Source organism: Somniosus microcephalus, chromosome 1, assembly GCF_052327205.1.
Source record: "Somniosus microcephalus isolate GS21.2 chromosome 1, FLI_Smic_1.0, whole genome shotgun sequence".
In the NCBI taxonomy this organism is placed as follows: domain Eukaryota; kingdom Metazoa; phylum Chordata; class Chondrichthyes; order Squaliformes; family Somniosidae; genus Somniosus; species Somniosus microcephalus.
In genome coordinates this window covers 316,366,884-316,387,978 of record NC_140987.1, presented here as the reverse complement: position 1 = coordinate 316,387,978, position 21,095 = coordinate 316,366,884, and the positions used below count along the sequence as shown (strand labels likewise).

General features: G+C 45.8%; 1 protein-coding gene across 1 annotated transcript; it reads left to right on the top strand.

Annotated features, from left to right (window-relative positions):
• Nucleotides 1-342: 342 nt before the first annotated feature.
• Nucleotides 343-20,669, top strand: dnaaf6 (dynein axonemal assembly factor 6). Its single transcript, XM_085994082.1, has 4 exons — nt 343-990; nt 6,586-6,682; nt 10,675-10,760; nt 15,838-20,669. The coding sequence occupies exons 1-4, from the start codon at nt 917-919 to the stop codon at nt 15,965-15,967; spliced, it is 387 nt and encodes a 128-aa protein (XP_085850208.1). The 5' UTR covers nt 343-916; the 3' UTR covers nt 15,968-20,669.
• The last annotated feature ends 426 nt before the right edge of the window (nt 20,670-21,095 follow it).

Below are 21,095 nucleotides of genomic sequence, written 5' to 3'. Positions count from 1 at the left end.
TAGTGCAATCCCTATGCCCACTGGAGTACCTGAGTTGTACAGACCAGTGGGGTCCCATGTCTGATCCCTAGTCTGCTCTAAACATAGAAACATAGAAAAATAGGAGCAGGAGTAGGCCATTCGGCCCTCGAGCCTGCTCCGCCATTCAATATGATCATGGCTGATCCTCTATCTCAATACCATATTTCCGCTCTCTCCCCATACCCCTTGATGTCTTTTGTGTCTAGAAATCTATTTATCTCCTTCTTAAATATATTCAGTGTCTTGGCCTCCACAGCCTTCTGTGGTAGAGAATTCCACAGGTTCAGCACCCTCTGAGTGAAGAAATTTACATAGAAACATAGAAGATAGGAGCAGGAGTTCCATTCGGCCCCTCGAGCCTGCTCCGCCATTTAATGAGATCATGGCTGATCATCCAAATTCAGTACCCTGTCCCTGCTTTCTCCCCATATCCCTTGATCCCTTTAGCCTTAAGAAATATATCTAACTAATATAAATTTCTCCTCATCTCAGTCCTAAATGCCCTACCCCGTATCCTGAGACTACCACGGCGGCAGCAGAGGTGGCCTGGGTGAAAGAGAGATCACTGTCCAGTGATACTGCTGGAAAATGCAAGTGTAGATGTCAGGTGAGGGCAGGATGGACTGTATTGTGGTGCACTGCCAATATTCACTTCCAAGACTGATGCAAGAGTAATGGTCAGTTGGGTGAGGAACTGGAGATTGGAGTCCCAGTAAGGACACAACACCTTCAGGAGAGGAGGTGTAATACATGCTGAGAAAAATGAAGTGCAACAGATTGTAAACCTTTACAAATTCCAGCTCTTAAAATGGGGGGGGGGAAAACATGTATTTCCCAATTGTCTTTACATTCTCCCTAATCAGATTCGAGCCCCGTGCAATCTGCAGACACCAAAATGATATGGGCAGAAGATGACGTGCCCGAGGGGTCAGAGTTCGAGGATATCTGGGATCCAAGACAACAGCCTGAGTAAGTGACGAAGGCATTTAAGCTGTGGATTTTGATGTGATACAGAGGACACAATATGCTCCATATCACGCACAATATTCAGTCAATATTACCACCCAGCATTCAAAGCATTCCTATGACATGTATCTGTCTCCTATAACCAGTTTATTTAAAATGGATCAGCATTTCCATATCTTCTTAATAACCTAAAGCCTTTTTTCCCATTTCCTAATACAACCTCTGTAAAATATCGAAAAGCCTTCTCCTTAATATCCTAAAATGTTTTCTCATATTCCTTGCTCTCTCCCTATATATATTGTATTATTATTTCAGTCATTTTTCCAGTACCTTTTTGTATACTATCATGGATTTAGCATGACCACATGTTAAAGTATTCCACGTGCCTGTTAACTCTTTGCATGAGAGAGGTTTTGTCTAACCTCCCTCTTTATATGTCGAGCTTGTGGCCTTTTGTCATCGATTTCCAGGATCGCCTTCACTAGGACAGCCGTGTGTATTGAAAGAGTGAACCCTATGTTGTGTATGTACCTTTAAGAGAATAACTGGTCTCAGACTGCAGTACCGGCAGTGACCACCCCTGTATAAAAGGCGCTAGAGAGCCTCTGTTGTTTAGATTCGTTTATTCCTTTCGCCAGTAAAGTTCTGTTTGTTTCCTCTCCTGCTAGTCCGTGTCTCAATCATTCACGGACTTAACACTGGCGACGAGTTAGAAACAAACTTACCTGCAGCTCCGACAACGTTGTTGAAGGTCGGAGCCAGAAGAAAGAAGAAAAAAAAAAAAAATCGGCCATTGAAACTCGAGAAACGGGCGTCGACCGTCAATCATCGAGTTCAAAACTTGCAGGAGAGACTGTCCAGAGCCAGGCTGGGTTCCTCGGTCCGTGGTTTCCCAGCTAATCGGGCTGGTGGCAGGTAGTGCTCTGATCCTTCCTGGGCTGCGGCGGGCTGAAGCTCGACCGGGTGGCCTTTCAACGGGGCCGGGCAGCGAGTCGGGAAGCAAGGAGAGAGAGTGAGGGTGGAGCATACAGGGCGCGGCCGGTGTTTCGAAGCTGGGCAGCGTTCGGACCTCAGAAGAGGGAGGGAAGTGTTCCAGAGGGTCCGCTCCACGACGGGAAAATAATAAAAGAAATAGAATACGCGCAAGAAACCGTGGAAAGCAGCGCTAACAACAGCGGGGAAGAAGGAAAAGCGCGGGAGGCGCCATTTTGTTAAATCAGAGAAGAAGGCAAAGCGCGGGAGGTGCCATTTTAGATTTGCAAGATGCCGAAGACTGGCTGTATCACTGCTTTTGATAATACATTAGAGGACTGGACCACGTATGTGGAAAGAGTCGAGGTATATTTCGAGGCAAATGAAATAGCGGAGAGGAAAAAGGCATCAATATTGCTAAACGTAATGGGCGCTAGAACGTACGGCCTATTGCGGGATCTGATTACTCCAGCCAAACCGAAGGCAAAGAGTTTTAATGAAATTGTTGCTGTTCTACAGGAGCACTTGAACCCTGCACCGCTGTTGATAGCAGAAAGATTTAAATTCCACAGGAGAACTCAGCACAAAGATGAGAGCAATGCTGAGTATCTTACGGAACTACGCAAGCTATCAAAGCACTGCCAGTTCGGAGCAGGACTGGCAGATACCCTACGGGACAAATTTGTCTGTGGACTCCTGAGTGAAGGAACACAGAAGAAGTTACTCGCAGAAAAAGAGCTGACGCTAGATAAGGCTTTCAGCGTGGCAGTATCGTATGAAGCAGCAGCCAGGGGAGCTGCAGAAATTCAACAAAAACCACAGGAATACGGCACCCACGAAATGACATGGGGATTTGCAAAATGTTATCGCTGCGGCAGAACTAACCATGACCAGAAGGACTGCTGGTCCAAAGACAAAATATGCAGACAATGCGGGAAGATTGGACACATTGCACGAGTTTGTAGGTCTGGGAAGAAGACCAGCGACAACAAAAAGGCTACTAAGGAACCGTACAAGAAAGTACAAAAGATGACGGACAGTAGTTCCGAAGACCAGATGAGCGATAGTGAATCCGAGAACAGGAGATTAAGCTGTCTCAAACTTCACAAGGTAATCGCAAAAGAGGATCACCGAACCATTTGGGTCACCCTCACGATAGCAGGGTCCCAAGTTAAAATGGAATTGGATACAGGATCAGCGCTAACCGTCATGAATCGACGAGACTATGAGCGGCTATTTTCACACATACCCTTGAGAGAGACATCCATCGTCTTGACGACGTATACGGGGCAAAAAGTATACCCCAGAGGAAAAATAAGGGTGCCTGTCGAATACAATGGCAAGAAAATACGGAAATTGTATCTCTACATACTGCCAAATGGTGGACCACCGTTATTGGGACGGGAATGGATCAGGAAGATAAACTTAGATTGGCATTCCATTCATGCAATGACGGTGGATGGTAAAAAAGATGAAGACGCCACTCCTGGACGTTGTCAACAATCTTAGCTAACGCCAAAGAGGTATTTCAACAAGAACTGGGCACGCTTAAAGGCGTAACCGCCTCGTTAAAAATAGAAGAGAATGCAGTTCCCAAGTTTTTCAAAGCGAGACCGGTACCATATGCAATTCGTCCAGCTGTCGAGGCAGAGCTGGAGAATCTGGAGAAGGCGGGCGTGTTGTCTAAGGTCGACTGGAGTGAGTGGGCGACACCCATCATTCCTGTCATGAAGAAAACGTTAAGCAATAAGTCCGGAGAGCCAAGGAAGATTCGCATCTGTGGGGATTTCAAGGTGACGGTGAACCCTGTCCTTCACACAGTACAATATCCTCTTCCAAGGATAGAAGACATCTTCGCCTCACTATCTGGAGGGAAGCGTTTTACAAAGATTGACCTAGCACAAGCATATTTGCAGATGGAGGTTGAAGAGTCCTCTAGGAAGTATCTCACGATAAACACTCACAAAGGTCTTTACCAGTATCATCGATTGGTATTCGGAGTAGCATCGGCTCCGGCGATATGGCAAAGAGCGATGGAACAAGTCCTGCAAGGGATTCCGGGGACTCAGTGTTACTTGGACGACATCCTTGTAACAGGTGAAGATGACAGTGAACACCTTAACAACCTAGAACAGGTGCTCACTAGACTACGGGAACATGGGCTGCGAGCCAACCGCCCCAAGTGCGAATTTTTTAAGAAACAGATATCGTATTGTGGCCACGTGATTGATGAAGAGGGGTTACATAAGTCCCCTGACAAAATTGAAGCGGTTGTTAAGGCCCCAGCGCCTGAAAATGTGTCGCAACTGAGGTCATTCCTCGGGTTGGTGAATTACTATCATAAGTTTTTGCCGAATTTGTCGACAATTCTGCATCCACTGAACGCCCTGCTACGAACGGGGGTAGCATGGAAATGGAGCGATGATTGTAAACGTGCTTTTCAGAAGAGTAAGGACTTAATCACTTCGAAGGAAGTATTGGCTCACTACAACCCAGCACTGCCAATCAGGCTGGCGTGTGATGCGTCTCCCTACGGCATTGGGGCGGTACTGTCACATAAATTCCTTGATGGTTTGGAGAGGCCGATAGCTTTTGCGTCACGCTCGTTAACTTCTGCCAAGCGTAACTACGCCCAGATTGACAGAGAGACCCTCAGCCTAGTGTGGGGGGTGAAGAAGTTCAATCACTATCTGCACGGTCAAAAATTTACTTTACTAACCGATCATCAACCTCTTGTCTCCATTTTCAACCCTCAGAAGGGCGTACCGATAATGACAGCACAACGGCTGCAGAGATGGTCCCTTTTCCTAGGGGCACACCAATATGACATCGAGTACAGGGGAACTAAACAGCATGGAAATGCTGATGGATTGTCACGTCTACCGTTGCCGACGGTGGAAGAAGAAGACCTTGCAGTGGATCCAAAGGAGTTATTCCACTCGACCATAGTCGAATGTCTCCCTGTGACGAATGCAAACATAGAAAAGGAAACACGGAATGACCCGACACTATCACGGGTCTATGATTTAACGGTGAAGGGATGGCCAGCACATGGCGAACCACTGCTGCCAGCATTTTCGTCAAGAAGAGAACAGCTGTCAGTGTGCAGAGGAACCTTGATGTGTGGATCCAGAGTAGTAATTCCACCTAAGTTGACGGATAGAGTGCTCAATGAGCTTCATGAGGGTCATCTGGGTGGGGTAAAAATGAAGAGCTTAGCCAGAGTGTTTGTGTGGTGGCCGGGAATCGATAGAGAAATCGAAGAGATGACCAAGAGCTGTGCAGGATGCCAGAAGGTCCAAAACGCCCCACCACAAGCTCCTCTGCATCCACGGGAGTGGCCCTCATCTCCATGGCAAAGGGTGCACATTGATTTTGCTGGTCCCTTCATGGACTCGATGTTTTTAATTGCGGTGGATGCACATTCAAAGTGGCCAGAGGTAATAAAAATGTCCTCATCCACCACGGAAAAAACTATCGCAGTTTTACGAACCATATTCGCCAGGAATGGGCTGCCTGAACAGATTTGCTCTGACAATGGACCACAGTTTGTGTCTGAAGAGTTCCGGAGGTTCTTAAAGAACAATGGTGTTAAGCATTACACATCTGCCCCATATCATCCAGCCACTAATGGATTGGCCGAGAGGTTTGTCCAAACATTCAAGAAGGCTATCAAGGCAATGTGTAATGAAGATATACCCCTACAACACAAGGTGGACAACTTCTTGTTTGCCTACCGGAATGCGACACATGCGGTTACCAACCAAACTCCAGCCATGATGTTCTTCAATCGAAGACTACGATGCCGCTTGGATTTGGTTAAGCCAAACGTCCGAAGAGATGTGGAGAACAGGCAGTTTCAGAATATGAATGAAAGGCCGACCAGGAGTTTTAAGATAGGTCAACCAGTTTTGGCCCAGGACTACCGCACTGAGAAATGGCAGCCAGGAACGATTTGTACACGACAAGGACCTCTCATGTATACTGTGGACGTTGGGGAGAGCATTGTAAGACGCCATGCTGACCAGATTCTAGAGTCACTGGAAAACGTCAACTCCACACCACGATCTGATACACCTGGTAATGAAATCGACGTTCCAATTGCAGCTACCGCAGAACCGGTAATATTGGAAGCAGATGAACCAAACAACGACATTGATCCCGACTCAACATTGCCAGAAGAACCTGATACTCCAAAGAGGCGTTATCCAGACAGAATTAGGAAGCCTCCTCAAAGACTGAACTTATAATTGCTTAAACTTAACCAATGTATCTAGCAACAGTAATTGTGATTGTAATTCATTATCATTAGTTGTTAAATGAATGTTATGTACTGTTTATCTAAAAGGGGAGGAATTGTTGTGTATGTACCTTTAAGAGAATAACTGGTCTCAGACTGCAGTACCGGCAGTGACCACCCCTGTATAAAAGGCGCTAGAGAGCCTCTGTTGTTTAGATTCGTTTATGCCTTTCACCAGTAAAGTTCTGTTTGTTTCCTCTCCTGCTAGTCCGTGTCTCAATCATTCACGGACTTAACACCCTATATTTTGAGTATCTCTTGCACTGTGCTCACATTTTTCATGCATATCAGTGTTTGCGAGAGTTACTGGTTCATGTTGTCTTTAGGTATGAGATTCTGTTCAAACAGCGAGTTGGCACAGAGGATGTGTTTCTGGGGATGAGCAGAAAGGATGCATCCACAGCCTGCTGTGAAGACATGGTGGTAAGCAACTATCACCATTATTGCTGGGGCATTGATGTTCATTTCACTAACAAATTAGAATGGTTCTGCAACAGTGTCCCTGTTTGTCACCACGGCCGGGAATTTCCCAGTCCACCACCGTAACTTCACCATAAGTGTGGCAGAAACCCCAGTCATGCGATAAACATAGTGTAGGGCAAAGTTATGGTGGTGAAGAGAGAGCAGGAGATCCTCCCTCTTCCTACAATCTTCGGCCTTGCAGAATCCAAGCTCAGCATCACCTAAATTATGACATTCTTGGTGGTATCCTGGACTATGGGCCTTGGCCTTTCACTGTGGTATCTCAATAAACCATCTCTCTCTTTTCCAGGGCAATGTGATCAAACCCTATCACCTTTTGGTAGAGGAGTCCAGCCCACTGCATGCTGTGTTGTAGAGCCAGCCTCACTACTCGCATTGATTTGAGAAACTGCTTTTGAACAATCCAGACAGTTGACCGCCTTCCCCTGCCATTCCATTGGTTGCATCTGCCCTTGCTGTGAATTTGCCAGTGAGCTGCTCAGGCCACTGTAGGACACATGAGTGTGTCAGTGGTTCAGTAGATAAACACTTTGCCGAGTGTCGTACTAGCTATACAGACCAGAAGGGCTTAGGCTCAATTTTCACCCGGGGCTGCAGTGGGGGTGCCACAATTGGTGGCACTGCCCCTGGTTTAGGGAGGGGAAATCTCTGCTCCTCAACAGCCATTGTACATTAGAGACACAGATTTGTACCTTAACAAGTTTCAACACTATCTCTCGGCACTTCACATTGCAGAGTTCTGGCTGAAAGTGTGCATTTTTACCCTTCCTTACACAGGCACTCTAAGACCAGTTATAGCGACCTTACTGTTGACCTGCCTGAGATTGGCTGGCTCGACACTGACTGCTCCTAACCCTAGTCTGTACAGCAGTGTGCTGCACTGGGTGCCTTTGGTGGGAGCTAGTTGTGTGTGTTTATTCCACTCTTGTGCGTAGTCGAGATCAGGAACTGCTACAAACCAGGCCACAGGCTTTCTCTTTAAATGGAAATATTACCAGTATATGGAAAAATGGACAAAAGATCAGGTGCTCCATTGTGTCAACCCAACGCACCCATGTTGCAAATAAGCAACACAAAACCCCACGCTCCCCATCAAACAGCAGCCGTGTAATTTCCTGGGACAGGCAAACAGGGGGGAAAAGAACTCTGGGAAACTCCTCTCTGAACCCTGAATATTAATTCCAGGAGATAAGGGATCATGGGGAACATAACCCAATACCGCCATCCCTCTGCACAGTGAGGAACATCACCGAACACCCCCTACTCACTGTACACAGTGAGGAACATCACCCAACACCCCCTACTCACTGTACACAGTGAGGAACATCACCCGACACCCCGTACTCACTGTACACGGTGAGGAACATCACCGAACAGCCCCTACTCCCTCTACACAGTGAGGGACATCACCCAGCACCCCCTACTCACTGTACACAGTGAGGAACATCACCCAACACCCCGTACTCACTGTACACAGTGAGGAACATCACCCGACACCCCCTACTTACTGTACACAGTGAGGAACATCACCCGACACCCCCTACTCACTGTACACAGTGAGGAACATCACCGAACAGCCCCTACTCACTGTACACAGTGAGGAACATCACCCGACACCCCCTACTCACTGTACACAGTGAGGAACATCACCCAACACCCCCTACTCACTGTACACAGTGAGGAACATCACCCGACACCCCGTACTCACTGTACACGGTGAGGAACATCACCGAACAGCCCCTACTCCCTCTACACAGTGAGGGACATCACCCAGCACCCCCTACTCACTGTACACAGTGAGGAACATCACCCAACACCCCGTACTCACTGTACACAGTGAGGAACATCACCCGACACCCCCTACTTACTGTACACAGTGAGGAACATCACCCGACACCCCCTACTCACTGTACACAGTGAGGAACATCACCGAACAGCCCCTACTCACTGTACACAGTGAGGAACATCACCCAACACCCCCTACTCACTGTACACAGTGAGGAACATCGCCCGACACCCCCTACTCACTGTACACGGTGAGGAACATCACCGAACAGCCCCTACTCCCTCTACACAGTGAGGGACATCACCCAGCACCCCCTACTCACTGTAGACAGTGAGGAACATCACCCAACACCCCCTACTCACTGTACACGGTGAGGAACATCACCCAACACCCCCTACTCACTGTAGACAGTGAGGAACATCACCCAACACCCCCTACTGACTGTACACAGTGAGGAACATCACCCGACACCCCCTACTGACTGTACACAGTGAGGAACATCACCCGACACCCCCTACTGACTGTACACAATGAGGAACATCACCCAACACCCCCTACTCCCTCTACACAGTGAGGGACATCACCCAACTCCCCCCACTCACTGTACACAGTGAGGAACATCACCCAACACCCCGTACTCACTGTACACGGTGAGGGACATCACCCAACACCCCGTACTCACTGTACACGGTGAGGGACATCACCCAACACCCCGTACTCTGTACACAGTGAGGGACATCACCCAACACCCCCTACTCCCTCTACACAGTGAGGGACATCACCCAACACCCCCTACTCACTGTACACAGTGAGGGACATCACCCAACACCCCGTACTCACTGTACACGGTGAGGGACATCACCCAGCACCCCCTACTCACTGTACACAGTGAGGGACATCACCCAACACCCCGTACTCACTGTACACAGTGAGGGACATCACCCAGCACCCCCTACTGACTGTACACAGTGAGGAACATCACCCAACACCCCCTACTCCCTCTACACGGTGAGGGACATCACCCAGCACCCCCTACTCACTGTACACAGTGAGGGACATCACCCAACACCCCGTACTCACTGTACACGGTGAGGAACATCACCCAACACCCCCTACTCCCTCTACACAGTGAGGGACATCACCCAGCATCCCCTACTCCCTCTACACAGTGAGGGACATCACCCAACACCCCCTACTCACTGTAGACAGTGAGGAACATCACCGAACAGCCCCTACTCACTGTACACAGTGAGGAACATCACCGAACAGCCCCTACTCACAGTAGACAGTGAAGAATACCACCCACCACCCTCCATACCTCATGTACACAGTGATATCAGCCTGCTCCTGGAACTCCTCCAACTCCCTTTGAACATTTGCTGTTAATCTGTACTCACTGCACAAGCCAGCAATTTATTCCAAACTTCAATACTTAAAGCACAACTTTCTAACATCTATCCTATTTCTATGCTTATGCTGCTTTATACACATGTCCTCCTCATACTTGCTAACTAATTTAATTCAAATTAGCTGTCCATACGTACGTACTCTAACCCTTTCATCATCATTTTAAATACTTCAGCCAATTCTCTCAGATTCCAAAGAATCAGCAGGAATAGCAACAACTTGCATTTATATAGTGCCTTTAACGTAGTGAAACATCCCAAGGCTCGTCACAGAAGCGTTATCAGACAAAAATTGACACCAAGTCACATCAAGAGACATTAGGACAGGTTGGTCAAAGAGGTAGGTTTTAATTAGCTTCTTAAAGAAGGAGAGGTGGCGAGGTTTAGGGAGGGAATTCCAGAGCTTAGGGCCCAAGCAGCTGAAAGCACGGCCACCAACAGTGGAGTGAAGGAAATCGGCAGTGCGCAAGAGGCCAGAATTGGAGGAACACAGATCTCGGAGAGTTGTAGGGCTGGAGGAGGTTACAGAGAGGGGGTGGGGCGATGCCATGGATTTGAAAACAAGGATGAGAATTTGAAACTTGTGGCGTTGGTGGACCAGGAGCCAATGGAGGTCAGCGAGCACAGGGGCAATGAGTGGAATAGGCACATAAAATTATTTAGCAGTTTTTGTTGACTGTTGGATTATTTTAATATACTGGTGTTAGGTTTTGGTTAATATTTTTAAAACTATTTTTCAGATAAAAGTCAAGCTGCCAGACTGCAAACTAGCAGACCTCACTCTGGACATTAAAGAGCGCTTCCTGGCTCTTCGATCACCGGACTAGTAAGTGAGAGACTTTGCTGAAGGGAGGTCACAGGGACAGTCCTGTCTTCCTGTGGAGTGTCACTAAGTATATGTCGGGGCTGGGGACAGGGTCACACGGGGCCAACACTGCTCTGTCAGCTTGCACTGAGGGGTCGAAAGTCTCTGCTTTTTATAAGGGGCCCTAATCTAGCCAATCTTCGTCCAGTTCCTTGTGAGTGCAGGACACTATTTAGCACATTCAGGCACTAAATTCTTAATTTAATGTGAGATTGTTTGGTTGGAAAGTGGATAAATTTACACTAGTGCAGCGGAGCTGCTGTTTCTTCAGGTGCAATGGTGGGACCTGGATGATGCAATCATTTAGCACAATTACCCCGTTACATGTGTTTACGTCAAGTTCAGGGTGGGGGGGGCTGACCGTGAAAGCTCTGCTGTGCCTCACTTTCCACTGCCAAAACCACCCCCTATTAGGGGACATCCTGGAGTGTAAACATAACCCCAACTTCTTTTCTCCACTAAGAACCATCCCTTTAAACCCCTCTCTCCTGCCTCCTCCATCCTCACCTCTAATAACAAGTGCGAGGAGCTCATAGATCTCTACGTAACCAAGACACAGAAGCATCAGCTGCCTATGCTGCTTCCCTCCTTCTTTGTGCCCACCGGGCCAAATCTACCCCAGGTTCCTTTCCACCAGTAGCCCTGAAACCCCGTAAATCTCCAGTATCTCTCTTATCCCCACAGATCCCTCCTCGTCCTCGCGATCTGTGTAGTCTTTTGACCTTGTAATCCTCATCCAACATCTCTCCTTCGTTGTGAAACTAGGGGGAACTGCCCTCACAGTTCTAGTCTTACCCATTCGATCGTAGCCTGAGCCTCTCCAGCAATGGCTTCTCTTTTTAGCCTTGCATTGTTAGGTCCGGAGCCCCCAAAGATCTATCTTTGGCCCCTCCTCCTCATCTACATGCTGCCCTTTAGTGACATTATTCGTAATAAATCAAAGTTACAACACGGAAACTGGCTGTGTGAAGATGTTTCTCATGCCCTCTGTTCTAAATCTGCTACATTTAATTTGAATCTATGGCCCCTCGTTCTAGAGCCCTCAACAACTGGAAACAGTACACATAGCGTCAGCTTCCACATTCCAATTAAACACACCAGGTTATTTAACGATCAGGAAGGACAGGCAGGAAGGAAGGGGAGGTGGGGTGGCTATGTTAATAAAGGAAGGAATCACTGTAATACAGAGAAATGATATTGGGTCAAAAGATCAGGATAATGAAACAGTTTGGGTGGAGGTAAGGAATAATAAGGGGAAAAAAACACTAGTGGGCGTAGTCTATAGGCCTCCGAACAGTTGCAACTCTGTTGGACGGAGTATCAATCAGGAAATAGTTGAGGCTTGTAATAAGGGTACATCTATAATTATGGGGGATTTTAACTATCATATTAATTGGACAAATCAAATTGGGCAGGGCTGCCTTGAGGATGAGTTCATTGAGTGTATTAGGGATGGGTTTCTTGAGCAGTATGTAACTGAACCGACCAGGGGGCAAGCAACCTTAGATCTGGTCCTGTGTAACGAGACAGGATTAATTAAAAATGTCCTAGTAAAGGATCCCCTTGGAATGAGTCCAAAGATGTGCGGGTTAGGTTGATTGGCTATGATAAATTGACCCTTAGTGTTAGGGGGATTAAATACGTGGGGTTGCGGGGATAGGGTGGGATATGTGTTGATGTAGGGGTTACAGGGATCGGGTGGGATATGTGTCGGTGCAGGCTCGATGGGCCGAATGGCCTCTATCTGCACTGTGGGGTTTCTGTTCTGTTCTTCTGTTCTGTTCTGAGTGACCATAACATGGTTGAATTCCATATTCAATTAGAGGGTGAGAAGGTTGGATCTCAAACAAGCGTGCTAAGCTTGAATAAAGGAGACTATGAAGGTATGAGAGCGGAATTGAGTAGAGTGGATTGCGAAAATAGATTAAAGGGTAAGACGATACATGATCAGTGGTGTACATTTAAGGAGTTATTTTACAACTTCCAAAAAATATATATTCCACTGAGAAGAAAAGGGTGTAAAAGAAAAGACAGCCATCCGTGGCTAAGTAAAGAAATTAAGGATAGTATTCAACTAAAAACAAGGGCATATAAGGTAGCCAAATCTAGTGGAAGGATAGAGGATTGGGAAAACTTTAAAAGACAGCAAAAAGTAACAAAAAGATTGATTAAGAAAGGGAAGATAGATTATGAAAGTAAATTAGCAAAAAATATAAAAACAGTAATAGTTTTTATAGTTATATAAAAAGAAAAAGGGTGGCTAAAGTAAATGTTGGTCCCTTAGAGGATGAGACCGGGAAATTAATGGTGGGAAATATGGAGATGGCAAAAACACTGAATGAATATTTTGTATCAGTCTTTACAGCAGAAGACACTAAGAATATCCCAACACTGGACAAACAGGGGGCTATGGGGGGGGAGGAGCTAAACACGATCACAATCACTAAGGAAGTGGTACTCGGTAAAATAATGGGACTCAAGGCGGATAAATCACCTGGACCTGATGGCTTACATCCTAGGGTCTTGAGGGAAGTGGCGGTAGGGATTGTGGATGCATTGGTAATAATTTTCCAAAACTCCCTGGAATCAGCAAAGGTCCCGGCAGACTGGAAAACTGCTAATGTAACGCCCTTATTTAAAAAGGGCAGTAGACAGAAGGCTGGAAACTATAGACCGGTTAGCCTAACATCTGTGGTAGGTAAAATATTGGAGTCCATTATTAAGGAGACAGTAACAGGACATTTGGATAATCATAATTTAATAGGACAGAGTCAGCATGGTTTTATGAAGGGGAAGTCATGTTTGACAAATTTGCTGGAGTTCTTTGAGGAAGTAACATATAGGGTGGATAAAGGGGAACCAGTGGACGTAGTGTATTTAGACTTCCAAAAGACATTTGACAAGGTGCCACACAAAAGATTATTGCTCAAGATAAAAAATCACGGGATTGGGGGTAATATTCTGGCATGGATAGAGGATTGGCTATCTAACAGAAAGCAGAGAGTTGGGATAAATGGTTCATTCTCGGACTGGCAATCAGTAACTAGTGGTGTTCCACAGGGGTCAGTGCTGGGTCCCCAACTCTTTACAATCTATATTAACGATTTGGAGGAGGGGACCGAGTGTAACATACCAAAGTTTGCAGATGATACTAAGATGGGAGGGAAAGTAGTGAGTGAGGAGGACATAAAAAACCTGCAAGGGGACATAGACAGGCTAAGTAAGTGGGCAGAGATTTGGCAGATGGAATACAATGCTGGAAAGTGTGAGGTTATGCACTTTGGCAGGAAAAATCGTAGAGCAAGTTATCTTAATGGCAAGAAACTGGAAAGTACTGAAGTACAAAGGGATCTGGGGGTCCTGGTGCACGAAACTCAAAAGGTTAGTATGCAGGTGCAGCAAGTGATTAAGAAGGCCAATGGAATGTTGGCTTTCATTGCTAGGGGGATAGAATATAAAAATAGGGAGGTATTGCTTCAGTTGTACAAGGTATTGGTGAGACCGCACCTGGAATACTGCATACAGTTTTGGTGTCCATACTTAAGAAAAGACATACTTGCTCTCAAGTCAGTACAAAGAAGGTTCACTCCGTTAATCCCGGGATGAGGGGATGGACATATGAGGAGAGGTTGAGTAGATTGGGACTCTACTCATTGGAGTTCAGAAGAATGAGAGGCGATCTTATTGAAACATATAAGATTGTGAAGGGGTTGGATCGGGTGGATGCGGGGAGGATGTTCCCGATGATGGGTGAAACTAGAACTAGGGGGCATAGTCTTAGAATAAGGGGCTGCTCTTTCAAAACTGAGATGAGGAGGAACTACTTCACTCAGAGGGTGGTAGGTCCATGGAATATGCTGCCCCAAAAAGCTGTAGAAGCTACATTACATAAATTTAAAACAGAAATAGACAGTTTCCCAGAAGTAAAGGGAATTAAGGGTTATGGGGAACGGGCAGGAATTTGGACATGAGTCTAGGTTCGGATTGGACATGGCCCTGTGGGTAGCGGAGCGGGCCCAGGGGCCATGTAGCCTGATCCTGCTCCTATTTCGTGTGTCTAATTCTGTTAGATTCAGGAGATGGTTCAGTGATAGTAGATTGGCGGCTAGGATCAGATCAGCCATGATCTTATTGAATGGCGGAGCAGGCTCGAGGGGCCGATTGGCTTACTCCTGCTCCTATTTCTTATGTTCTTATGTACGCTGACAACCAATGTTCCCTGTCATTTTATTTCTATTGAAAAGCCGGCTGTGCGGGACCCCTGGAGCACCGCGTGACCATGCAGCTTACAGGGAATATTACTGACGCCACCCAGTTCTCTCTCAACCCCTCCACTGCCTGTGTGTTGTCAGACTGCTATCCCATGTGCAGTCTTGGATGAGCCATAATTTCCTCCAGCTAAACATAGGGAAGACCAAAGCCACTATCTTCATGCCCTGCCACAAACTCGATACCCTTGCCGCTGATTCTATCCCCTCCCAAGCCATTGTCTTCGGCTTAAACAAAACGTTTGCGACCGCAACAACCTATTCAGCTACTGAGCCTCTGCAATTCAAAGACCCCTAGTTGCACCTAAGTAACTTCGCGGGTTTCCACACCTGACTCAGTCTATCTGCCCCTTACATCCTCTTTCCTGCCTTTGTCATCTACAGATTTGATTAACCCAATATTCCATCAACTTCAGCTCATCCGAAACTCTGATACTTGTATCCTATCTTTCACCAAGTCCTGCTCAGCTATCACCCCTGTCCTCGCTGACCTACATTAACCTCTATCCCTCAAAGCAACACCTTTAAAATTCTCGTCCTCTGACCGCCGGCCGCAGAGGGTGTGGCCTCTGAGAGGGGAGGGCGGGGCCTCTGAGCACCGGCCGCGGAGGGTGGGGCCTCTGACCGGTGACCGCGGAGGGCGGGGCCTCTATCCGCGGAGGGCGGGGCCTCTGACCGGTGAGCGCAGAGGGCGGGGCTGCCGATCAAATACACAGACTGTGCTCTCCTCACTCTTTCATGTTATCTTCCTGAATTTTCATGTTTTACAGCAAATTGGGATTGCACCTGCCCCATCCAGTGGACAGTAAGAATGGAAAGGCTCAGTTCATCACCGACTCTCACACACTGGAAGTCACACTAACTATGAAGAGAGAGCTTGACTTCATTAATTTTGCTTGAGGAAAGTAATGAGAACTCGCAAGTTGTGGTGGAATAGAGATGGACTCAAATCATTGCTTTGGGTACCAGCGTGAATACCACTCAGGGCCACTGTTCATCTTCGTTTGATATTTTTTTAAAGAGGCAGTTTCATGTAAATACCCCATTCAAAAAGCAAAATGAGATTAAAGGAACTAAATTACAATCTCAGCTATGTGCAACAAAATCAGAACCTGTTTAACATAGATGATAAGAGCAGGAGTCGGCCATTCGGCCCCTCGAGCCTGTTCCGCCATTTAATGAGATCATGGCTGATCATCCAAATTCAGTACCCTGTCCCTGCTTTCTCCCCATATCCCTTGATCCCTTTAGCCTTAAGAAATATATCTAATTCCTTCTTGAATATATTTAAGAAGTTGGCCTCTACTGCCTTCTGTGGTAGAGAATTCCACAGGTTCACCACTCTCTGGGTGAAGAAATTCCTCCTCATCTCAGTCCTAAATGGCTTACCCCTTATCCTTAGACTGTGACCCCTGGTTCTGGACTCCCCCGCCATCAGGAACATCCTTCCTGCATCTAGTCTATCTAGTCCTGTTAGAATTTTATAAGTTTCAATGAGATCCCCTCTCATTCTTCTAAACCCCAGCGAGTATAAGCCTAATCGACCCAATCTCTCCTTGTACGTCATTCCTGCCATCCCAGGTATCAGTCTGGTGAATCTTCGCTGCACTCCCTCCATGGCAAGAACATCCTTCCTCAGATAAGGTGACCAAAACTGCACACAATACTCAAGGTGTGGTCTCACCAAGGTCCTGTACAACTGCAGCAAGACATCCTTGCTCCTGTACTCGAATCCTCTCGCTATGAAGGCCAACATACCATTTGCCTTCTTAACCGTCTGCTGCACCTGCATGCTTACCTTCAGCGACTGGTGCACAAGGACACCCAGGTCTCGTTGCACTTCCCCTTTTCCCAATCTATTGCCGTTCAGATAATCTGTCTTCCTGTTCTTGCCACCGACGTGGATAACCTCACATTTATCCACATTATACTGCATTTACCATGCATCTGCCCAATCACCCAACCTGTCCAAATCATACTGGAGTTTCTTTGCATCCTCCTCACAGCACACACGCCCACCCAGCTTTGTGTCGTCTGCATACTTGGAGATATTACATCTAGTTCCCTCGTCTAGATCATTTATATATATTGTGAATAGCTGGGGTCCTAGCACCGATCCCTGCGGTACCCCACTAGTCACTACCTGCCACTTGGAAAAAGACCCGTTTATTCCAACTCTTTGCTCCCTGTCTGCCAACCAGTTCTCTATCCAAGACAGTACCTTACCCCCAATCCCATGGGCTTTAACTTTGCATGCTAATCTCTTATGCGGGACCTTATCAAAAGCCTTCTGAAAGTCCAAATACACCACATCCACTGGTTCTCCCTTATCTATTCTACCAGTTACATCCTCAAAAAATTCCAGCAGATTAGTCAAGCATGATTTACCTTTTGTAAATCCATGTTGACTTTGTCCGATCCTGTCACTGTTTTCCAAGTGCTCTGCTATTAGATCTTTTATAATGGACTCTAGCATTTTCCCCACTACCGATGTCAGACTTACCGGTCTATAGTTCCCCGCTTTTTCTCTACCACCTTTTTTGAATAGTGGGGTGACATTAGCTACCCTCCAATCCATGGGAACTGTTCCAGAGTCTATAGAATTTTGGAAGATGACCAGCAATGCATCTACTATTTCTAGGGCCACTTCCTTAAGTACCCTAGGATGTAGATTATCAGACCCTGGGGATTTATCGGCCTTCAACCCCGTCAATTTCCCTAACACCATTTCCCTACAAATACTGATTTCATTCAATTCCTCCCTCTCATTTACAGGAAATACATTTCGAATTTCATACACAGAGCACAGGATGTTTAAAATATGAACTTTTGGTGCTGGCTTGGTTTGTTTCGAGAGGAGTCCTGAAGGTGTTAATGAGCGAGACCTTCCGTATTCATTGTCATCTCATCCTTTTCTTAATAGCCTGAGTAGCTATGGATTGTTACAGTAATGCTTCATTGCAGTATGACTAGTTTTTGTTATTGTTTGCTTTGTGAAGTCGCAGAATATTTTGATAAATGCTGATCTTTTAGCGAGAATACTGTTCTGTTTTTATTTATATTAAAATAATTGGGGACAGTGGGTTAGCTTTTCAACTCACGGATCTGGATTTGAAGGTGTACTGATGAGATGAATGTCTCCTGTATCCAGCAGTATTCCTTGCGAAATGAGTGTACCAGTGTGAATCCAGGTCGCACTCAACATAGTCTATAGCACAAAACTCTGCCTCATTCAGCACAAATTGACACGCTCACAGGTTGGGTTGGCGTGAGAAATGGAAAGAGGACTGGGAGGTGTAATGTGAATTTGGGACTGAGGGCATTGTTTGGGCATCTTTACTCAGCATGTAACAGTGCAGTCTCAGACCATGCCTACTAGATGCTGACACCAGGTGTTCCTTCCCCCAGCAGTAACATCTCTTACCCTGGCCAAAACAACAGGGGAACTGGAGTCCCCATCACCTGCTCCCTGTCACACAACCTAACAATATCCCAGAATAAGTACAACAACCCCTGTACATCCCGCTCCAGTTACCATCCTCTGCCCACCTGTAAGTTACATAGAAAGTACAGCACAGGAGCCGGCCATTCGGCCCAACTGGTCTATGCCGTGTTTGTACTCCACATGAGCCTCTTCAACTCACCCTATCAACATATCCTTCTATTCCTTTTTCCATCATGTACTTATTTAGCTTTCCTTAAATGCATCTGCGCTATTACATAAAAAAACATAGAAGATAGGAGCAGGAGTAGGCCATTCGGCCCCTCGAGCCTGCACCGCCATTTAATGAGATCATGGCTAATCATCCAAATTCAGTACCCTGTCCCTGCTTTCTCCCCATATCCCTTGATCCCTTTAGCCTTAAGAAATATATCTAACTCCTTCTTGAATATATTCAATTAATTGGCCTCAACTGCCTTCTGTGGTAGAGAATTCCACAGGTTCACCACTCTCTGGGTGAAGAAATTCCTCCTCATCTCTGTCCTAAATGGCTTACCCCTTATCTTTAGACTGTGACCCCGGGTTCTGGACTCCCCCCGCCATCGGGAACATCCTTCCTGCATCTAGTCTGTCTAGTCCTGTTAGAATTTTATAAGTTTCAATGAGAGCCCCTCTCATTCTTCTAAACTCCAGCGAATATAAGCCTAATTGACCCAATCTCTCCTCATAGTCATTCCTGCCATCCCAGGTATCAGCCTGGTGAATCTTCGCTGCACTCCCTCCATGGCAAGAACATCCTCCGATAAGGCGACCAAAACTGCACACAATACTCAAGGTGTTGCCTCAATCCATGCTTTGTTTGCACTTTTTATGGCTTTGTTAACCTGCGTCGCTACTTTTAATGATTTATGAATGAGTACCCCAGATCCCTTTGCTCCTCTACCCCATTTAGACTTACTGTCCTCCTTATTCCTTCTACCAAAATGAACCACTTCACACTTTTCTATATTGAAATTACTTTTGCCATTTACATGTCCATTCTGCAGGTTTATTAAGGTCATGTATTTTGTCGCAGTCTTCCGCTGTATTAACTATACCCCTAATTTGGTGTTGTCCACAAATTTTGAAATTGTACTTCTGATTCCCAAGTCCAAATCATGTATGTAAATTGCGAACAACAGCGGTCCCAGCACCGATCCCTGTGGAACACCACTTTTCACCTTCCATCAGTCTGAGTAACTACCTTTAACCCCTACTCTCTCTTTTCTGTTTTGTAGCCAGCTCGCTTTCCATTCTGCTGCTTGTCCCGACTCCACATGTTCTGACCTTAGTCATGAATCTACTGTGTGGTACTTTATTGAAGGCCTTTTGGAAATCCAAATATATTGCATCTACTACATTACCCTTGTCTGCTCTTTCTGTTACTTCTTCAAAGAATTCAATAAGGTTGGTCAAGCATGACCTTCACTTTTGAAATCCATGCGACACTCTTTATTATATTTTCAGTTTCTAGATGTTTTTCTATTACATCTTTGGGTAAAGATTCCATTATCTTTCCTACCACCAACATTAAGCTAACTGGTCTATAGCTCCCTGGACTTGTTCAATCTCTTTATAATATAGGAATCACATTAGCAGTCCACTAATCCTCTGGCACAGTTCCCTTTTCTAATGATTTTTGATATTTTTATATATCTGTAATTGTGCCCCTGCTATCTCTTCCCTAACTTCTTTTAATATGCGTTGATGTAATCCATCAGGACCAACTCTCTTAAGTTTGATTAGTTTATCAATTATCTCCCATCTTTCTATCTTAATTATTGTTACAATATTTTTGCTCTCTTCTAATGCCATGCCCCCTGTTAGTCTCCCTGGTAAATACTGAGGCAAAGTAACTATTCAATATTTCTGCCATTTCACCATCATTACCTGTGAGTTTATTGTGTTTATCCCTTAGTGGCCCTATCCCTGTCCTGGTATCTCTTTTGTTATTTATCTGTCTGTAGAATACTTTACTATTTCTTTTTATTTTTTTGATAATTTCTTTTTGTAATTTCTCTTTGCCTTCCATAAGTGAGGTCTGTGTGCCCTCCTGTGAATGATGTTCACAAAATGAGAAACCATGTCTGGCCTTTCAATTAAAATATGTGTATACCCTGACCTTTGTGTTTACTCTTTATATTCTTCAGTTGTTTGCAATGATTGGCTTCACAAAACAAAGTTTAATGAAAAATAAAAATAAAACCTAACTGACAAACTTCAAAGATCATCCCCCAATAGCATTCTGTCACCTCCAAAAACATACTCTCATTCTCTCTCTCTCTCTTTCTCTCCCTGTCTCTCTCTCTCCCTGTCTTTCCCACTCTGTCACTCTCTCCATCTATTTCTCTTTCCCTGTCACTTTCTCTCCTGTCTGTCTCACTCCTTATCTATCTCAAAGCATATTATATTAACTATCTTTACAATATCCTCAAAATGAGGACTGTGCCTGAGGATTGGAGGAAAGGGAATGTAATTCCAATTAATAAAACGGACAAGGGGATAAACCAGGAAGCTACAGATTGGTCAGCCTGACATCCATTGTAG

What these genes read in the sequence shown, in the direction of transcription:
- dnaaf6 (XM_085994082.1), top strand. Translation starts at nt 917, where the DNA reads ATGATATGGGCAGAAGATGACGTGCCCGAGGGGTCAGAGTTCGAGGAT. An exon ending in GATCCAAGACAACAGCCTGA is followed by an intron (nt 991 to 6,585) that starts GTAAGTGACGAA and finishes TGTTGTCTTTAG; the next exon opens with GTATGAGATTCTGTTCAAAC. An exon ending in CCTGCTGTGAAGACATGGTG is followed by an intron (nt 6,683 to 10,674) that starts GTAAGCAACTAT and finishes ACTATTTTTCAG; the next exon opens with ATAAAAGTCAAGCTGCCAGA.